This window comes from Choloepus didactylus, chromosome 1 (assembly GCF_015220235.1).
Source record: "Choloepus didactylus isolate mChoDid1 chromosome 1, mChoDid1.pri, whole genome shotgun sequence".
NCBI classification, from domain to species: Eukaryota; Metazoa; Chordata; class Mammalia; order Pilosa; family Megalonychidae; genus Choloepus; species Choloepus didactylus.
Genome location: NC_051307.1, coordinates 165,896,139 through 165,914,767, shown reverse-complemented (window position 1 = coordinate 165,914,767; position 18,629 = coordinate 165,896,139). Strand labels below are relative to the sequence as shown.

General features: G+C 38.4%; 1 protein-coding gene across 2 annotated transcripts in view; it reads left to right on the top strand.

Annotated features, from left to right (window-relative positions):
* Positions 1-4,862: 4,862 nt before the first annotated feature.
* The window catches only part of ATP2C1 (ATPase secretory pathway Ca2+ transporting 1), a 184,806-nt gene continuing 171,039 nt past the window's right edge, over positions 4,863-18,629 (top strand). The window contains exon 1 of one of the 2 annotated variants that reach the window (XR_005218209.1): positions 4,863-5,204. Coding sequence is in view for 1 of the 2 variants with exons in the window: in XM_037844928.1 (XP_037700856.1) it covers positions 5,097-5,204 (108 nt within the window). In the remaining variant the exon portion in view is untranslated. The remainder of the gene's footprint in view (positions 5,205-18,629) is intronic. The other variant, XM_037844928.1, reaches the window with a different exon arrangement.

Sequence of the window (18,629 nt, the reverse complement as noted above, 5' to 3'; positions counted from 1 at the left end):
AACATCAGCATTTTTAGGGAAGTTACAAATGCAAATCTTAGTCCCTACCTTAGACCTACTGTATCCAAAATTCTGATGGAATCCAGCAATCTGTGTTTTAACAAACCCTCAGGGTATTTCTGATGCATGCTTAAATTTGGCCTAAACTAGGCAGAAGAATGTCTTTTTCCCTAAGTGAAGAACTAGTATCCCATGAGTGTGGGGTATTGTTAAAGTTGAGATATTAATACCCCAAATTGGAAAGCAGAAGGCATAAAAGTTACGTAACTCCTAGAGCAGTTAAAAACACTGGTTGTTGAATTGTGGCTGTAATGGCGGAACATACAAGTATTTTCTTTTAATTCAATTTTATTGAGATATATTCACAAACCATATAATCATCCAAAGTATGCAATCAATTTTTCACCATACCATCATATAGTTCTGCATTCATTACCCCAATCTATTTTTTTAACATTTTCCTTGCACCAGAAAAAGTGAAAATAAAAATAAAAAGTAAAAGTAAAGAACACCCAAAATGCACCCCCTACCCTATTTTTCATTTAGTTTTTTGTCCCCATTTTTCTACTCATCCATTCATACACTGGATAAAGGGAGGGTGATCCATAAGGTTTTCACTATCACACTGTCACCTCTAACATACAAGGATTTTAAACTTGGACTTAGAGAAAATAATTATTTCACATGCACTATATGTGGATGTGAAATAATTACTCCCTATGTAGATGGGAGCACGAAGAAATGTCTTCCTATGAAGTAGCAGATGTCCTTTAATCATGCAAAAAGGTGCAACGTTGGTTCTGTGTGAACTTGTCCTAAGGTACAGTGTTAAATGACTTCCTCTCCTCTCTCTCCTGATTTCATTTAACACTGTCCTGGGGGGAACAGGAGACTGGGCCAATATCTACAGGCTTAGTGGGATGAGAGTGATTTCTCAGTGGAGTTCATAATAAAAAATGGTTTCTGTTTTCTGGGCTAGCAGCTTCTCCATCATCCTAACTGCCTTCCCTTTGCTCTATATCTGGGCTGGATTAATTCCCAGAGTATGGATTTGTTTCCCTAGTGGAAATTCTCAGCACCGATTGGAAAGAGAAGGGGTTTTCATTTTTTGTCCCGACGCAATTTGGAAGCCCAATCAAAACAAAAGTATTTTTGAGCCACGTTTTCTCAATTTTCCTTCCCTGTTTGTCATGCTGAATTTAACACTTGGGTTCCATTCTTTTGTCATTTTTTTCCTTCTTTTATTAAAGGAGTATGTATTGGTATGCATTAATGAAGAACCTACTGAGTGCAGTGCATAGTGCTAGAAGGTTTCACAAACCCAGGTTTTTCTCCTTTCTTCAACCTTCAAAAAGGAGTGAACTGTAAAATATCCCTCTCCTCACCACCTTGCCACTGTATTTCCTAAACTGACAAGGCCAGTTTAGGATTCTCTTTGAGAGAAGAAGTTGGAATTTCCCATATTTTATGCCATTTGTGAAAAAACAGGGAATTGTTGGAAACCAAAGGGTGTGCGTGACATATCCTTTCACAGGGCTCTTGCAGCCTTGATTTATGACTCAACTTAGTTCACAGTTTCTATTGATTATTTTTCTATTTAATAGAGGACAAGAAGTGGGAGTGAGTCATGTGTATTGCAGGTAATTGTTTCTACTATCGTGCTACTTTGCAGGGGTCAGAATAGAACTTTTATTGGTTAAGGCAGGAATACTGGGCTCTTTGGGGCTTTTCAGGCCTACATTGTAGCTGCCAGGACTCTGGTCAGCTGCCTTTCCAAAGGCAACTGAGTCACAAGTGGCAGTCAAAAATGGCACTCCTCCAGGTTGAGATGTCAGGATATCCATATTGTGAATACAAGCGGGTATGACTCCTACCCAAAAAACAAAGGATGTAAAAGCCCACATTCTGATTTGTATTAAATATTGAGAGTAACAGACCATTGCAACCTATGTCAAACAGAAAGTGAGGTTGCAGTAGTTCTCAAAATTTGGGAACCAGGAAACCTAAATCTAAAATAGAGCCTCTTTTCAAGCTCACTAGAATCATTTCATAAAGGAATCTTTAAGAGGTAGGTAATGACTATTAACCTTATTTATAGAGAATTCGGGATTGGGCATTATGTGATTTTTCATGAAGATGCACCCGGTCTCTAGTCTAATACTCTTAGTCTGTAAATTCCTAGCAGTATATGTTCATATTTCTATATAACAAGGCAATTCCATGCCTTTCCTTCTTCAGGTTAATATATACTGAGTTCCTCAGGAAGTAACTGGTCCTCAGGAATTAATTGACTCCAGAGTCAGGCCTATTGATATGGCTTAAAAGTGAGTCTTAGCCCAATGTGCAGAGTCCATCAGTAGACACCAAGATTTTGAGAAGAGAGTTTATTGCTAAGTGAAAAGGAAGGAGATCAGAAGGACTTGGGGCCTCATATCTGTCTCCCAGAACTGGAGAAACTTTTGGTGTTTTATAGCATTCAAATAAAGGCAGACAGTCTTAGGATAATAAGCAAGGTGGTCAATTCTGGGCTGATTCATGTCACTTCATTAATAATCATTAAGGGGAGCTATCTGCAGGAGCTCCAGAGTTCAGGGGGCTACATGCAAGGGTACCCGACTTCAAAGTTGCAAAACGAGATAAGGTGATACAGGCGGGGCCAGTCACAAGTTGTCCTGTTACTGTCTAGTTACAGGGTAAAGATTATACAGTTTCAAAATACAGCATCAGCATTAAAAAAACAAGGCATCAGGGTTACAGTTCAGTGAGTTACAACAGTTACAAATATTTGCTTTTGGCTACATGACAATATATCAGAAAGTCAGAAGCATTTAGATAATGATTCAGTAATCATAATTATATTTGTTTTTGCTCTGTTCCACAATCTGGCTGGAATCCATTCTTCTCTGCTTTGAAGCTGTGTGACCTTGTCAGGTTTTTTTTAACTTCTTGGTGCTTCAGTTTCCCCATAAGGTGCTGTAGGATTACATGGTGCTAAATGTAAAGAATTTAGCATAATGCCTGGCATAAAAGCCTCCAATAAATTTTAAATACAGTTTGTATTTGTTATCAATTGAATTCCTAAGGGAATTTGAGTTGCATTCCTTTTTTTTTTTTTTTTTTAGTGCTCAATCTAACGAGGACATAGTTTTAGTTAGTTTTTTTTTTTTTTCCCTTCTTCCCCATCTCTTTTCATTATTCTTCTCAACCCAGGAGAAGGTAGGTGATCATGAAACAACTGTCCAAAATATCTGCTTTGTGCTTGTCCGTTGGGAAATGGCTTTGATCACCAGCCATGCTGTGGGTGTTTGGCAGGCTGCCGGCTTCTGCCTATGATAAGAGGCATCTCTGAAGGTTTAGATATTAAAAAAAGAGAAGCAAAATGGCAGCTTGTGGATTCCTGGAGGGTTTGTGTGAATGGCATCTTTGCCTACCCCCACTGTCCCTGGGACCACCCCAGTTTCCAGGGCTTTTAGTTGACCCAGGGTATCTGGAATTCCAAGCATTTTGTTTCCCTGAGCCGCGAGCTAGCAGGGAGGACACAGCATCTTGCTCTTAGCAATCTGGCGGCTCCGAGCACAGTGTTGCTCTCTTGCCCTCATTAGAGTAGGTTGTCTCCAGCATACAGAGGACAGGCAGAGCCTCTGTAAGCAAGTAGAAGTGCACCTGGAGAGGTGACAGTGGGCAGGGCCTCGGAGAAGGAGCTGGCCCCAGCAGCATTATGTAAATAACTTCTTATAATTGCCAGCCTGGCCCTGGTGAGGTTGAAGGAGCACCTTGCAAGCGGGCCAGATGCCAGCCTGACAGATGGCATGGGCTGCCTGTAGCACGGCCTGCATTAGGCTCATCAAGTGTGTTCCCAGAAGACAGGTGGCCCAGCCAGGGGACAGCTCCAGCTGCAAAGAGAATTCCTCAGCTCTGCCTGCCCTCTCCTCCACCAGACCCTTGCAGTGCTCTCTCAGAAGAGAAAAAGACCAGCAGTCTCTTTTCTTCTTAAAGCAAATCTCTGGGCCTCATGATTTTTGGTTGATGTCCAGGCTGTTCTTTATGACAGCCCCTCTCAGAAGTGGCCAAATGAACCAACTTCTGCAAAGTTAAAAAGGTTAATAAAATAAAAAGCCTATTTGGGGACTTTGTTCAGAAATCCTGTGTCATCTAAAGGATAAGAAAATACTGAGCTTTCAAATTTTATGATTTCATGCCCTCTAGTACTGCAGACTTCTCATCATGTTTTTGTTTTTTAAAAGCATGGATCCTTTTTATAATAGTGAGAAAGTAAATGGATGACATTTTCTCTCTCTTATACTCAGAATAATAAAGCCTAGGGGGAGAATGTTACTGGATTCAGCCTGTGTGTTTGAGATAAGGATTCAAGGAGAGAAGCCTTTTAACTCAGAACAGAATCTGTTTACAGTTATTGTTCAGTTAATGTAAAGTAGCTGGTTTCTGGGCATGTTGCATAACGCATCAGAGTGTAAAACAAACCTTTTCAGTGCTGACACTGAACTCCTTAATAACAAGGAAGAGTGAGGTAATTTGTTAATTTTCTTTAGAAGTCCTCTAAAACAATTCTTCTCAACCTGAATGAATCGACACTTTAGAGCTAAGATGCTGCTTGGGGCTGTCTGTGTGTGCTCCTGATGATAAGCAATCTAAAAGGAAACTGGAAATACTGCATGTCATGCCCTCCTTGAGAGCCAGAAAAGCTATCAGAAGAATTAAAATTAAACCTCATGAGAGCCTGTGGGTGTGGAAAGTCACCAGCTAGCTAATATTAACATAGATGCAACAGAACACTGTTGCTAGAAATAGGACTGTCTCATCACCGCCACTAGGCAATTTGCATTCTGCCGACCAGCCCCTCTGGGCATTACATTTCTGGACGCCTCTAGAAGGTGTTCCTACTTGGCTATCTGGTTTCACCAGGAACCCTACCCAAAAGAGGAAGCAACAAGGAGAAGGAGACTATCAGCTTTTTTTGCAGGGAAGTGGATGAGCTACAAGCAAATCCTGAGCCATCGGAGGAATTGCTAAGTTTCAGGATTTTCTATGGTTGCTGACAGGGAAGGGCAGACAAGAATCCTCTTGCTTTCCTCACTATGGATAATCTTTTGCCTCAGTCTAGATTCTCTAATTTCAAAAAATGTCCTCTCCATATAATTAGGAAATATTTATCGACCCTGAGAAAACAAAGAACCGAGGAACAGGTATCATTTTATTTATATTATCCTTAAAGTTAACGCATGTTTGCTTTTGGGTGTGGCTCTTGGGTCGCTTGGCGATTTCGTTTCTGTTAGTTTACCGGGTTTGTGGGCTTGAGACTGATCCTGCTTCTGGCTGTTCAGACTTGGCAGGCAGAAGAGCAGGCAGGCTGGTGAGGATTTTTTTGAAGTTGGGAACATTTGGATCCTGAGATTAAGCTGAAATTCTGTTATGAAACCATGTGCTTTTCTTTTTTCTGAATAGCTAGATGAAATTACTGTATCAGAGTTAAATGTGGATACCTTGATGATTTTCCAATGCCTCAAATACAAATTTTGAAACTATTAATATCTCCAGAAAGAAAATGATTAAGCCCTAAAAGTACACGGTCTTCTTGTAGGTATTTATGGCTATGTTAATATCACACAGGATTTACAGGACAAAAACTTTTTTTGTGGACTGTAATGGATCAGTAATGGCCTGTGAAGATTATTCAGAGTTAACAAGTAATTTTTTTTTTTTAATGGTGGAAAGTAGGGGGTGGAGCATTGCAGTGTCAGTTGTTTTAGCCAATCAAAGGTTAGGATTTTTAGCACCAGACTGTAGTGTGTGGGAATATAAGCATTTAAAAAACTTAAAATGTCTGGTCACTTCTCATTTAAAATCATGCATTCATTTTACTACTTGAGATTTGTATCATTCTAGTCTTTACAATCTATGGAAAAGGCATTTGTAAAAAACTTCTATGAATTATACCAGTTTTTTAGAAGAAATAATGATATCTGATCCCTTTAAATCTGGTGGTTCATTTCAGAAGAATTGTGGTGGGTAGTAAAGGAGAAATGTATAGCCGCGTGGAGAGCTCTGGTGGAGTCATAAATTGCATGTTGAGCTTGTAACTAGAACGGTAAAACTGCTTGTGAGATATTCCCAATGGTTCTGTATTTGTTCTCCTTTGTGATATGAGATGACCCACTTAATAAAATACTTCTAAGAAATGGAAGTAATGGTCAGCAGACGGAAAATCCTCTAATGCCAGATTTCCCAAAAAGTTGATGCATAATTTGGAAAGTAAAAATCATTATTTCTGTTTTAGAGATTACTGCTTTTATGTCGTGCTTTAATGATTTTACAGGAGCTGGAAATTCTAACAGACTGCTCCCTAGGGCAGCTAGGAAGGTCGAGTTTATCTCTTATTTAGATAAGGTGTCAGGATCACAAGGTTTTCAAACCTTGTATTGGTTTCCAAATCTCGGTATGCGCTTGCTTTTCGAAAGGGAAAACCAGAGGACCATGTGGGTGGGGCTCCCAATCTTCGTTTGCCAAATGGGCAATGGGCAACCTTCTCAGGCTTCCTCAGGCCTCATTCATTCTGGGGAGAGAACAGGATGTGTGGAATGGGGAGGGAAGAGGTGGTTGAAAGGGTGTGGACAGAACTGTGGAATGCGAATTTAGTGATTTTTTTCCCCATTTTCTCAGTATTTCTGAGATGTGGCTATCTTGCCTATACAAATTTTAACTTTTTAATTTGAAATAATTTCAAGTTTACAGGAAAGTTGCAAAAATAAAACAAAAACAATACAGAGAACTCCAGTATACTCCCTACCCAAATATCCAAATTTACAATTTTTAACATTTTACCACATTTGTTATTTCATATTTTCTATCAATCATCTAATTTCTAAACACTTGAGAATAGGTTGCATACATCATGCTCCTTTAACACTTAATACATCCATGTATATTTCCTAAGAAGGATATTTAATTATGTAACCCCATTAAAAACAGTCATCGAGTTCAAGAAATTTAACTTTGATATAAATCATACAGTCTATATTCTAATTTTTTCAGTTGTCCCAATAATGTCCTTTTGTGCATTTTGTCCTCCATTATTAGATAGAGTCCAGGATCTCATATTGCATTTAATTGTCATTGTTTCTTTAATCTCTGTCACTTTTTTAAAAAATTGTGGTAATATATATACAACATAAAATTTCCTGTCCCAACTACTGTCAAACATATAAGTCAGTGGCATGAATCATAGTCACAATATTGTGCTACCCTCACCACCATTCATTATGAGACTTTTGTATCATCCCAAACAGAAACCCTGTACCCATTATGCATTATCGCCCCATTCCCTCTTTCCCCACCCCTGCTAACCTGTAATCTACTTTCTGTCTTTATGTGTTTGCATATTCTATTTATTTTATCTAAATGGAATCATACAATATCTCACCTTTTGTGTCTGGCTTATTTCATTCAACATGATATCTTCAACGTTCATCCATGTTGTAGCATGTATCAGAACTTCATTCCTTTTTGTGGATGAATACTATTCCATTGAAAGTTTACATTTAAGTTTATTTAAGAAGTGTTACAAAATGTATTCAGCATTAACATTAGAATTTAACATGGAACCTCTGGTTTGGACTGGGTAGGTAGTTGTCTTCCCGACTCACAAGCATTTGGGATGGCCTGGGAACAGCCATGAGCATTGTGCTTAGTTTTTATTTCCTCTCTATATTAATGGGGAAATAGAGAAAAATAATATATTTGATTCCTTTCTAAAATCAATTACAGTTCTGTAGACATAATACCTCACTGAATTGGAAAAATTAGGGCAGAGGGGTCAAACATGGCTAACCTTGGAAAGCTTGTTGGAAAGATATAAAGGAGGTTATTAATGTCTTTAATTTTATAACCTACATATTTGTTGTCTCTAATCCTTAACATTCTTGTAAGATGGATCCTTTTTAAAAAGATGAGGGGAGAGAGAAGTGAAGACCTTAAGAGGTCTGGCACAGGGCCACCTAGCTAGTAAGAACCGAAGCGAGAGTTGAAATCCTGTCTGCTTGGCTTTAAACTTTATCTATTTTATCATGTTTAATCCTTGAAATATCTAGTGATGACAGTGTATCAAACTGTTAACCTTTCTCCTAAAAGGTATTTCCAAAACTTCAGATACTTACACACCGTCATGATTCTCTTATGCATTTACCATCTGTATGAGTAAGTCCTTAATATTTTTCTATATTTAAATCACTTTTTTCAACTTAAGTTTGTTTAAGAAAACATTTCATATCTTTACTGTAAATGAAAACCACGGTCATCTGCCATAAATAAAAGAGAAGCATAAATACAATAAAAGCAAATTAATACTAAATTCTAGCTAGACACTGTGATGCGTGAAATCTCTGAGCCTAAAGCCTACTCCATTTGTTAAGAAGGAAGATTAGCTTTTTTTAATGTTTTTTATTCAATTTTATTGTGATATATTCCATACCATACAATCATCCAAAGTGTGCATTCAATTTTTTCACAGTAGCATTCTATAGTTGTATATGTATCACCACAATTAATTTTTGAACATTTTCCTTACCACACAAAAAAGAATAAGAATAAAGATTAAAGTAAAAAAGAACACCCAAAACATCCCATCTCCCCAACCCTCCCTATTATTCATTTACTTTTTGTCCCCATTTTTTTACTCATCTGTCCATAGATTGGATAAAGGGAGTGTGAGTCACAAGGTTTTCATAATCACATGGTCATACAGTGTAAGCTATATAGTTATACAGTCATCTTCAAGAATCAAGGCTACTGGGTTGCAGTTCAACATTTTCAGATAGTTCCTTCTGGCTATTCCAATACACTAAAATCTAAAAAGGGATATCTATATAATGTGTAAGAATAACCTCCAGAATGTCCTCATGACTGCATTTGAAATCTCTCAGCCAATGAAATTTTATTTTGTTTCATTTCTCTTTCCCCTTTTGGTCAAGAAGCCTTTGTCAATCCCTTGATGTTGGGTCAAGTTTCATCCCCAGGAGTCATGTCCCATGTTGCCAGGGAGATTTACAACCCTGGGAGTCATGTCCCACATAGCGGGGAGGGCAGTGAGTTTACCAGCCATGTTGACTTACAGAGAGAGGCCACATCTGAGCAACAAAAAAGGTTCTCTGGGAAAGACTCTTGGGTACAATTATAAGTAGGCTTAGCCTCTCCTTTGTAGTAACAAGCTTCATAAGGGCAAGCCTCAAGATCAAGGGCTCGGTCTTCTAAATTGGTAGTCCCTTATGCTTGTGAGAATATCAGTAATTCCCCAGGTGGGGAAGTTTAATATTTCCACATTTTTCCCCAGTCCCTTAAGAGGGTTTTGCAAACACATTTTTATTCTCTGCCCAAGTTACTCTGGGATGTATTGGGGCTTCACACTAACTTGCATAAACCCACCAGATCTCACTCCATATTCAAAGTTCCATGTAATTACGGTGTTTGAATAAACTGACCATACAAGTTGAATTATATAGTGTGTTACAGAAAATACAGATTTTGCACCAAATAAATGTCTCTTCCTTTGGTCTCACATTGAAGTTGAAGTTTTAAAACACTGTTCCCAGTATAATCACATTGTTATGCATTCAATACCACAGTCTATATGAGGACATTTCCATTTCTTCTGCAAAGAAGATGAAAAGGAGAAAAAAGAGAAACGAAGAAAGAAGGAGAAAAAGAAAAGAAAATAACAACAAAAAAATGAAAGAAAAATAAAACAAAATACTATAAAAAGGTTGGTCAACAACACCAATGCCAAGAATCCTATACCCCTACCTTATATCCCTTGCTTATAGACATTTAGCTTTTGTATATTGCCTTTGTTACAATTAATGGCAGCATATTACACTGTTACTGTAAACTATAGTCTCTAGTTTGCATTGATTGTATTTTTTCCCAATACCATCCCATTTTCAACACCTTGCAAAGTTGACATTCATTTCTTCTCCCTCATGTAAAAACATTCATGTGTTTGTACATTTAATCACAATCACTGATCACTCTAGGTTTCACTAAGTTATACAGTCCCAGTATTTATCATCTATTTTTCCTTCTGGTGTCATACATGCCCCTAATCTTCCTCTTTCAACTGTACTCACAGTCCTTTGTTCAGTGTACTTACAATATTGTGCTGTCCTCACACAGTATTGTGCTATCTATTTCTGGATCTATACAATCAATCCTCTTGAACATTCTATACTCCTTCAGCGTCAAATGCCCGGTTCTACCCTCTTTCTGTCCCCTGATATCTTCATTTCTACACTCTTCTCCAAACAGAAGATTAACTTTTAAGAGAGGTGTTAGAGCATCCTAGTAGCCAGTTGAGAAATTCTTCTGGGCAAAGATGGAAAGGAATTTAGAGGCAGACAATTTTCTCACAAAGCAATTCATTGTTACTTTATGTAGTATCTGCATTTGCTTACATGTCTACATACACACCAATACACACATGGGTGCACATAACAATAGTTGGTATCCAGTTCTTTGTTCCTCTGGCCCAGCTTGGAGCCTTGCACAAGCTGGAGTGAGAGGGATCTGCCCTACAGAGCACACCTCTGTCTTTACCTCTGCCCATGCCCCTCCTTCCTGGTCCAAGTCATGATCACTGTTATACTCACTTTGTCCACAGATCCATTCCTGCCAAAAGCCTCTCCTCATTGCTCTTCCCCCTTGTACTTGGTGTCACACCAACTTGAAGGTTTGTCACGAGGGTTGGTTTGTTCTTGTTTTTGGTAGTCTTTGTACTTCTTGTTATTCTGATCATGATGCACTAATGGGTCAACCTGTTATTTATCAAATTGAGAACAAATATCTCATCCTTTGCTTTCCTAGGCTTTTCTTATACCAGGCATTTCACAAACACTGAATCACTAAATAGGTAGAAGATTAAGGCCGTTAATTAGATGAAGGTGGTAAAAATTGAGAAAATGTGATTATGAAGCATATTAAAGTATTATTCAAATGCTGTTATGGTGGTGGTAGTGGGCCCAGCCTAAGCCTAAGTGGAGTCTCAGCTGAGTTTGGGCAGGTTTCCTGAACACACACATGAAAGTGTGTAGTTTACTTACTTTATTTTGGTCCAAGGAGAACAGGATCTGGATCAAATGTTGATGTCTGAGCTTGTGGAGAATGAACAAGGCTTGCAGGCAATGTTCTCATGAGTTCTGGAGACCCAACATCCTGCTCTCAGGCTTGGGAGACCAAGTGAAACACTGAGTAGGGAAGGGAGAATTTGCTCCATTTCTTGGTGCACTGCAGCCTGGCTCCAGAGAGAGAACAGAGTGCCCTACGAAGCACCAGAAGTCCTGCTCTTGGGGACCCTTATTCATGGATGCCAGTGTCAAATGATATGAGAAGATAGTTTCTGAGCTCTTGTGGGTGGTCTGCTTTCTCTTCCTTGGTGAACCCCTCCATTCCCACAGCTTTAAAAAGCTAACAAATTGCTAACAACTTCCGAATGTTTACCTCCAGCTCAAACCTCTCTCTGCACTCAGCCTTGTATATCCATCTGAACTTTTTGTAGACTGAATGTGAACTCACAAGCCCATACTCAAACTTGCCTCTCCCTGGGTTTCCCCATAAATCAACCCAGCGGCTCAAACCAAAAACCTCGGAGTCACCTTAGTCCTCTTTTTCTCTTTTCCCCCTACCCCTTCCAAATCCTTTAGTAAGCCTGGTCAATTCTACTTCTAAATAGTGGCTGAAGCCTCTGTCTTTACACCACTAACACTGCTATACTGTCCTCTCTCTCTTGCACTATTGTCAGGGCATTCTAATTTGTCTCCCTACCCTCACTGTTGCTAGTCTACAATCCATGTTCCTCATAGCAGTCAGAATTTCCTTCTTTAAATAAAAATTTCATGTCATCCAATACAAGGAACAGGATTTTCATTTACTCTCTTATCCCCAGAGTCAAGCATAAATCTAGCACATAATAGGTGATATTTTTTTTTAATTGAATGAATGAAGGCAGACTTCCTAAATTATTAGAGAAACTGGGGGTTGGGGAGTTCAGAGGGTGGAAATGCTGTTATGCAGGTGAGGGTAAGAGATAGTGAAAAAGGGTTGTTACCCACAGTAAGAAGTTGGTAAGATCTAGGGAAACTGTGTAGGGTAATTTATTTTATGGATGTGGAACTATTGTCAGAAATTAAGACATTTACCCAAGGTAAAAAAGCACATTTATGTCAGAGCTGGGATTAAAATTGGGCTCAGTTGACTCTTGGTTCAGTGCTCTTTACCATGTGTATTGTGAATCCCTGTAGAAAAATAGAAAAAGCAGTATGACTACCAAACAAAGAGAAAAGAACTCTACAGGCTGGGTCCAGAGGGTAGGCGATGCCTGGGGATCAACTTGTTAATAATACACCTCCTTGATGAAAGACCGAGGCAGAAAAGAGCCTTCTCTTAGTTGTTGTCACTGAAGTTATACTGCTCTTGAGCAGTCTCACCAACCTGAATCTCCTCTCCTATTGTGTCCTTCCTGGGGAAAAACAGACAAAGGATACAATACAGGATGGCTAATTTAATAGACAAAACTTCAGGATGATCTGTACCAATGGTACCTTACCCTTTTGAATAGAAAATCTTCTTTCCAAACACGAAATACCATCTAAGAGCTGACCTGACAAGTCTTGCCTGTTTAACAGTGAATAAATTAAAATGAGGAGAGTTGTCCTTGAAGCCAGGGAGCATGAAAAGTAGCTATGTTTTAATTAAGGATGAGAATCAAATTTTGTTTTGGGGGTTGTTCTAAAAAACTTTCTCTTCACCAGCTTAAGAAAATGTTTTTTAAACAGAATCGATGGATTTTTATTTTTATTTTATGTCTTGATGACAGCTAACATCAAAGTTGGGTTGTGTGATGGTTAGATTCATGTGTCAACTTGGCCAGATGATGGTACTCAGGTGTCTGGTCAAGCAAACACTGGCCTAACTGTTGCTGCAAGGACATTCCTGGCTGGTTAGTAAACCAACAGGCTGATTTATTAAATCATCAGTCAATTGGCTGAAGCTGTGACTGATGACGTCAACGAAGGGTGTGTCTTCCACAATGAAAGAATGCAGTTGGCTGGATTTAATACAATTAATCAGTTGAAGACTTTTAAGCAAGACAGAGGACTTTCACTTCTTTTTCAGCTGCCCAGCAAAGCGTTTCCTGAGCAGTTTGTTGAAGTTGCCAGTTTGTTTCCCGAGTTCATCGAACATCTTCATTGGAATTGCCAGTTTGCTACCTGCCCTACAGAATTTGGACTCGTGCATACCCACAGCTGCATGAGACATTTTTATAAATCTTATATTTATAGATATCTCTCATTGATTCTGTTTCCCTATAGAACCCTAACTAATACAGGTTGTTAAATAACTATTTGAATTAAATTTGAGCTTTAGAAACTTATTCGTTTTGGTTCTTAATCTGCTCTCAATGATAATATAAAAATTAAGGACTTCCAGTACGATGGTGGAATAGGGAGTTGTAAGGCTCACCTCTCGCCTCCAAACAGCTAATGGACAGGCAGAAATTGTCTAAAACACTGTTCTGGGGCTCTGGAGATGAGGGGAGTATAGCATAGCATCCACGGAAGACCAGAACTAAGAGACTGAGAAACTGTGGTGAAAAAACTGTGAATAACTCATGTGGCTGAGGCTCCTGGCACCCATCACTCACCCACAAGACAAACAGCTTGCAACGGGGACAGTGTCGTGGTTAAGTTCATGTGTCACCTTGGCCAGGTGATGGTGCCAAGCTATCTGGTCAAGCAAGCCCTGGTCTATCTGTTATTGTGGGGACATTTCATGGACTTTTCAGTATGTTGATTGCATCTATGGCTATTATATCTGCAGTCAGCCAAGAGGAATGTCTTCTGCAATGAGGGACATTTAATCTAATTAGTGGAAGACTTTTAAGGGGGAGGTGATAGCTTCAGTGGGTAGAATAGAGAACTTTTATCTCTTCTTCAGTCAGCCAGCCTCTCTTGGGGAATTCATCGAAGACCTTCATTGGCATGCCAGCTCACAGCCTGCCCTATGGAATTTGGACTTGTGCATCCTCACAGTTGCATGAGACAACTTTATAAAATCTCACTATTTACAGATATCTCCTGTTAGTTCTGTTTCCCTAGAGAACCCTGACTAATACAAACAGAAAAGCCTCTTCAACACATAGTGCTGGGAGAACTCGATATCTATACCCCAAAAAATGAAAGAGGACCCCTATCTCACACCATATACAAAAATTAACTCAAAATGGATCAAAGACCTAAATATAAGAGTTGGAACCATAAAATTCCTAGAAGAAAATGTAGGGAAGCATCTTAAAGATCTAGTGATAGGAGAAGTGGTTTCTTAGACTTTTCACCGAAAGCACAAACAACAGAAGAAAAAATAGATAAATGGGACTTTCTCAAAATGGAAGGCTTTTATGTTTCAAACAACTTTGTCAAAAAGGGGAAAAGGCAGCCTATTCAATGGGAGAAAATAGTTGGAAACCACATATCTGATGTGGGTTTAATATCCAGAATATATAAAGAAATCCTACAACTCAGCAACAAAAAGACAAACAACCCAATTTAAAAATGGGCAAAAGACTTGAACAGACATCTCTCCAAGGAGGAAATACAAATGGTTAAAAAGCACATGAAAAGATGCTCAAAATCACTAACTATCCGAGAAATGCAAATCAAAACCACAAGGACATATGATTTCACTCATAATAGAATGGCCACTATTAAATAAATAGAAAACTACAAGTGTTGGAGAGGATGTGAGAAATAGGAACACATTCACTACTGGTGAGAATGTAAAATGGTACAGCTTCTGTGGAAGACAGTATGGTGGTTCTTCATGAGGCTAAGTATAGAACTGTTTTATGATCCAGCAATTTCGATACAAGGTATTTACCCGGAAAAACTGAAAGAAGGTGTGCCAGTTTGAATGTATTGTGTCCTCCAAAACGCCATTATCTTTGATGCCATTTTGTGTGGGCAGACATGTTGATTAGACTGTAATTCTTTGAGTGTTTCCATGGAGATACGACCCGCCAAACTGTAGGTGATAAATCTGATAGGATGATTTCCATGGAGGTGTGGCCCTGCCCATTCAGCATGGGCCTTGATTAATTCATTAGAGCACTATATAAGCTCAGACAGAAGGAGTGGACTTGCTACAGCCAAGAGGGACACTTTGACAAATGCACAGAATCTGAGAGAGTAGCTGCAGATGAGAGACAGTTTGAAGATGGCCACTGAAAGCAGACTCTTGCTCCAGAGAAGCTAAGGGAGGACAAACACCCCAAGAGCAACTAAAAGTGACATTTTTGAGGAACTGCAGCCTAGAGAGGAATGTCCTGCGAGAAAACCATTTTGAAACCAGAACTTTGGAGCAGATGCCAGCCACATGCCTTCCCAGCTAACAGAGGTTTTCCAGACACCATTGGCCATCCTCCAGTGAAGGTACCCAATTGCTGATGTGTTACCTTGGACACTTTATGGCCTTAAGACTGTAACTGTGTAACCAAATAAACCCCCTTTTATGAAAGCCAATCCATCTCTAGTGTTTTGCATCCTGGCAGCATTAGCAAACTAGGACAGAAGGGATGCAAACAGACATTTGCACACCAATGTTTATAGCGGCATTATTCACAATTGCCAAAAGATGAGAGCAACCCAAGTGTCCATCAACTGATGAATGGATTAAAAAAAATGTTGTATATTCCCACAATTGAATATTATTCAGCTGTAAAAAGGAATGAAGTCCTGATGAATGCAACAACATGGATGAACTTTAAGGACATTATGTCAAGTGAAGTAAGCCAGATACAAAAGGACAAATATTGTATCATCTTACTAGATGAACTAAATATGATGTGCAAACTCATGGAGTTAATATCTAGAATATAGGTTAGCAGAAGACAGAATGAGGGTAAAGAATGGGGAGTTGATGCTAGAATTGTGCAAAATTTTTAATAAGGTTGATTGTAAATATTTGGAAATGAATAGAGATTATGAAAGCATATTATTGTGAGTGTAATTAACAGTGCTGAATCATGTTTGTAGTTGTGGTTGAAAGGGGAAGTTTAGGGTTGGGTATGTCACTAGAAGGAAAGCTAGAGCATGAAACATGGGATTGTAAAACATTGTGAACACTGTTGTGGATGATGAAGGTGGTTAATAGTACAAATATAAGAATGTTCTTCCATGAACTAAAACAAATGTATGTCACTATTGCAAAGTGTTAATGATAGGGTGTTTTGTGGGGAAAAAATACACCTAATGCTTACTATGGTCTATAGTTAACAGTAATATTATAATATTCTTCTATCAAGGGTAACAAAGGCACCATACCAATGCTAAGTGTCGATAATAGGGGGTTATAAGGGATATAGGGTTTTTCTTTTTGGGGCATTGAAAACATTCTAAAATTGATTGGGGTGATGAAAACACAACTCTGTGATTATATTGAGAGCCATTGATTGTACACATTGTATGGATTGTATGGTGTATAAATAAAACTACTTTAAAAAAATTAAGGACCCCTCCAAAAAAGAAGAAACAAAAACGAAAAACAAAACAAAAAACAAACAAACAAACAAAAAACATGTTCCAAAGAAAAGCACAGGACCAGATGGCTGCACAGGGGAATTTTACCAAGCAATCCAAGAAGAAATAACACCAATTCTGTTCAAATTGTTCCAAAAAATTGAGGGAACACTCCATAACTTATTCTATGAGTTCATCGCCCTCATGCCCAAGCCAAATGAAGATACCATAAGAAAAGAAAAGTACAGACCAATAAATCTTATGAATATAGATGCAAAAATCCTCAAGAAAATATGAGCAAACCAAATCCAACAACACATTAAAAGAATTATACATCATGATCAAGTGGGATTTATCCCGCGAATGCAAGCGTAGTTCAACATAAGAAAATCAATTGATGTAACATGCCACATTAATAAAATAAAGGAAAAAAAACACACAATCATCTCCACTGATGTAGAAAAGACATTTCACAAAACCCAGCTCCACTTATTGATAAAAACACTTAGAAAACTAGGAATAGAAGGAAATTTCCTCAACATGATAAAGGGCAAATATGAAAAAACTACAGCTGACATCATACTTAATGGTGAAAGACTGAAGCCTTTCCATATAAGATCAGGAATACCCACATCACCACTGTTATTTCACAATTCACTGGAAGTTCTAGGCAGAGCAATTAGGCAAGGAAAAGAAACAAAAGGCATCCAAATTGGATAGGAAGATGTAAAACTTCTCCTATTTGCAGATGACATGATCCTATATACAGAAAATTCTGAAAAATACACTTCTCCTAGAGCTAATAAACAATTTCAGCAAAGTGGTGGGGGTACAAGATCAATATCCCCAAATCAGTAGTGTTTCTATCAGTAATGTTTATTCTATTAATAAACAATCAAAAGAAGAAATTGAGGAAAACATCCATTTACAATAGCAACTAAAAGAATCAAAAATCTAGGAATGAATCTAACCAAGTATGTAAAGGACTTATACACAGAAAACTAAAAAACATTCCTGAAAGAAATGGAAGAAAACTCAAATTAATGGGTTTGTGAAGATGTCAATTCTACCCACACTGAATTACAGATTTAATGCAATCCCAATAAAAATTAAGAGAAGCTTCTTTGTAGAATGGAAAAGCCAATCATCAAATTTACATGGAAGGAAGGGTAAGTGTCCCTGAACAGCCAAAGCCATCCTGGAAAAGAACGCTTCCCAATCTTAAAACTTATTACAAAGTCACAATAATCATAACAGCATGGTACTGGTACAAAGACAGACTGAAAGACCAGTGGAATAAAACTGAGAGTCTAGAAATCAACCCTCACATTTATGACCAACTGATTTTTGACAAGGAGGCAAAGACCACTTAATTGGGAAAGAATAGTCTCTTCAGCAAATGGTGCTGGGAAAACTGGATGTCTGTATGCAAAAAAATGAAGGTGGAAACCTCATACCGCATACAAAAATGGATCAAAAACCTAAATTTAAGAGTCAGAGCTCTCAAACTCCTAGAGGAAAACCTAGGGAAGCATCTTGAGGACCTTGTGTTAGGCAATGATTTCTTAAGACTTTACACCCAAAGCACAGGCAACAGAAGAAAAAGTAGATAAATGGGACATCATCAAAATTAAAAACTTTTGTACATCAAAGGACTTCATCATGAAATAAAAACAACCACCTACATAATGGGAGAAAATACTTTGGAAACCACATATTTTAGTTTCCCTAGGCTGCTCAAGAAAGTACCATAAAATCGGGCAGGTTAAACAATAGGAATTTATTCGCTCATGGTTTGAGGCGAGGAAAAAGTCCAAATCCAGGCATCATCAATGCAATGTTTTCTTCCAGAAGACCCTGACATTCTGGGGCTAGCTGCTGGAAACTTTTGGTCCTTAGCTTATCACATGGCATGACAAATAGCAGCATCTTCTGGCATCTCCATTCTCTACCAGGTTCTGTTGAATTTCAGCTTCTTGCTTCCATGACTTTCTTCTCTTTATCTGAGTTTCATTCAGCTTATAAGGGACTCCAGTAATAGGATTAAGGCCCATC